The 2,500-nt window shown below is 39.2% G+C and overlaps 1 protein-coding gene across 1 annotated transcript in view; it reads right to left on the bottom strand.

Annotated features, from left to right (window-relative positions):
* Positions 1-2,500, bottom strand: part of LOC122360076 (sodium- and chloride-dependent transporter XTRP3-like) — a 20,580-nt gene that overhangs the window by 14,552 nt on the left and 3,528 nt on the right. The window contains exons 2-3 of the mRNA XM_043260399.1: positions 1,920-2,060; positions 1,746-1,837 (exon numbers count right to left, since the gene is read on the bottom strand). Coding sequence (XP_043116334.1) covers positions 1,746-1,837; positions 1,920-2,060 — 233 coding nt within the window. The remainder of the gene's footprint in view (positions 1-1,745; positions 1,838-1,919; positions 2,061-2,500) is intronic.

The following is a 2,500-nucleotide window of genomic DNA, read 5'->3' on the forward strand; positions in this document are numbered from 1 at the left end:
ATACTGGCTGCCCTCACCGATATCACTGGTGGGTCCAACAGACTGTATATCAGTGTCAAACGCCCTCGGAATGCCCTGGTGTCCTCAAATGTGGCAACCACAATACCTTGAAATCCTGGAGAGGCATCCATGGTGGCTGAGAACTGGGGCTGGATATCCCCAACAGCTGAAGGCTCCGGTGCTGCGGCGAGCTTGTGCAGTGACTCTGGAAAGGTGGCCATCTTGTCTGAGGGATCAGGCGTGGTGGCCATCTTGTCTGAGGGATCAGGCGTGGTGGCCATCTTGTCTGAGGGATCAGGCGTGGTGGCCATCTTGTCTGAGGGATCAGGCGTGGTGGCCATCAACAAGTTGTTTTGAGTGGCTGCTTTATTCCCTCACAGAAGAAGTCAATCAAAACACAGTCCGATAAGTCTGAGAGGTAAGCCAGGTCCAGATATTCTTGGGCGTAGTCCTCAAGCTTGAGGGTTAGTAAAGACATTGCGAGGCAAATACCTGAAAAGCTGCTGGATCCTGGTTTGATGTAGCATTCTGTTATGATTGAGGGTTCTGAGGCGTGTGGATCTATCTGCAGGTTTTTATTGGATGAAGGCATGGTCAAAGCAGGCAGACGTAGAAACACAGCAAACAAGAATATAAGAGGCGAGGCAACAACAAAATCCAAAAACAGGCAGAGTTAGGGTCAGGCAGCAAAGAATCAAAGACAAGCAGGGTCAAAACCAAAGAATCGCTAACAAGGATAGAACAAGACAATGCTAACTACACCAAACAATGCAACATGCAGGTGAGGGGCCCGCTTAGAATTTATAGTCCCAAAACAGGAAGTAGCAGCAGAGGAAGTGATCAAAGGTCATCCAGAGGTAAGGGCTCCCTCTGCTGGCTTGGTGTAACAATAAATATTTAGAAAATAACATTTTACATGTATAAATGTATATTCTTATATTTTATATTGTATATAAATATAACCCTAACACCACATTTCTTAAAAAAAATAAGCTTAATTCAATTTTGACTGCAAATAATTTTTTTGTTTTAAAAAATAATGACGTCATTTACATTTTTTTTCTTGCTTTAAGGATAATTAGTCACTTAATGTTAACACATGTCAGAAAACAAGACTTCTTGTCATTTCTATATAATTTTGTATTTCAAGTAAATACCGTATATATCTTGACTTTAGTATCTTTAGATATTTGTACTGGAAAACAAATTTTCAATGAAAACACTGTATTTTCTGTGTTCTATGGACGCTTGCTTCTACTACAGAATAAAAAAATACAAATAAAAAAATTAAAAGTTACAATTTTTTTTTCTTCTGAATTCTTTACCATTTTTTTTTTTTTTGAAGCTAGTCCAAAATATTTTAAAACTATGGAAGCTTGCTTCAAATTGTCCAATTTTTGAGATAAAAAGTAAAAAAACCCACATTTTATCTTTTTAAAAAAATTATGGTGGAAACAACCTTCCATAGTTTTCAAATATTTTTTATTAAAATATTCCGTAAAATACATGTTCACTTTATGCACATAACACTTGCTTAAATCATACTTTACGGTTGCACAAACATGAACATGTAACATGTATTTAGATTTGAAGCCATCGATAATACTGTAATCCACATTTTTAATCCATTCTCCAAAAATGGCACATAAAAGATCCATTTTAAAAGATCAGATTAATCACAAAGTTTAGTATTAGGGAAACGTATACCTTTTTTGCAGGTGAATCAGATTTTTCAGTAAACTGACCTGAAATGAATGGAAGAGATACCAGAAGCTCCAGGCGTTGATGACGTTGTAGTACAGACACAGATACATGGAGGTCACAACGCTGGCAATGCCTGTAAAGCACAGATGATCATATAACGATGTTATCAGGTCATTTTCTAGCACTGAATGGCCTGTAAATGAAGCGTGACTGACCCAGTCCGCCCAGATACGGGCTGATGGCCGTCCATGCGCCGATGCTGCCCAGACGCATCTTCTGACCGATGGCCAGCTCCATACAGAAGAGAGGAATCCCCTCCAGAAACAACATCAGCAGATACGGGATCAGAAAACCACCTAAACCCTCACAAAACACACATCCGTCAAGCACAACTAGTAAACACAAACACTTACAGCCATATTGCACCGCATCTGATACGCCATTCATATTGACAATAAAACATTAGTCTGAATGTCTACCATGTCAATGTCTACATGTCTTCATCTGTTGAGTCCTGATCCGCTGAACTCCCTTGTTTAAACTTTTCATGCATGTTTGCAGTCATGATCAAATCTCTATCCTCCATGCAGTGGACAATACCTTTTAGAGAGTGCATTGACCTGTACTTCCATTTGAATCTTTTATTATGCCATTTTTATGCCTATTAATATTGCCTTGGGAGTCTCCTACGGTTTACATGAATGCAAAGCTAAAAAACGCTTGTTTTCTCTCTAAACCCCTCCTTTCTTGGTCAGATGGACCAGTCTGCTTATTCACAAGTTTAAATCTAAGCCCA

Source organism: Puntigrus tetrazona, chromosome 16 (genome assembly GCF_018831695.1).
Source record: "Puntigrus tetrazona isolate hp1 chromosome 16, ASM1883169v1, whole genome shotgun sequence".
Classification (NCBI taxonomy): domain Eukaryota; kingdom Metazoa; phylum Chordata; class Actinopteri; order Cypriniformes; family Cyprinidae; genus Puntigrus; species Puntigrus tetrazona.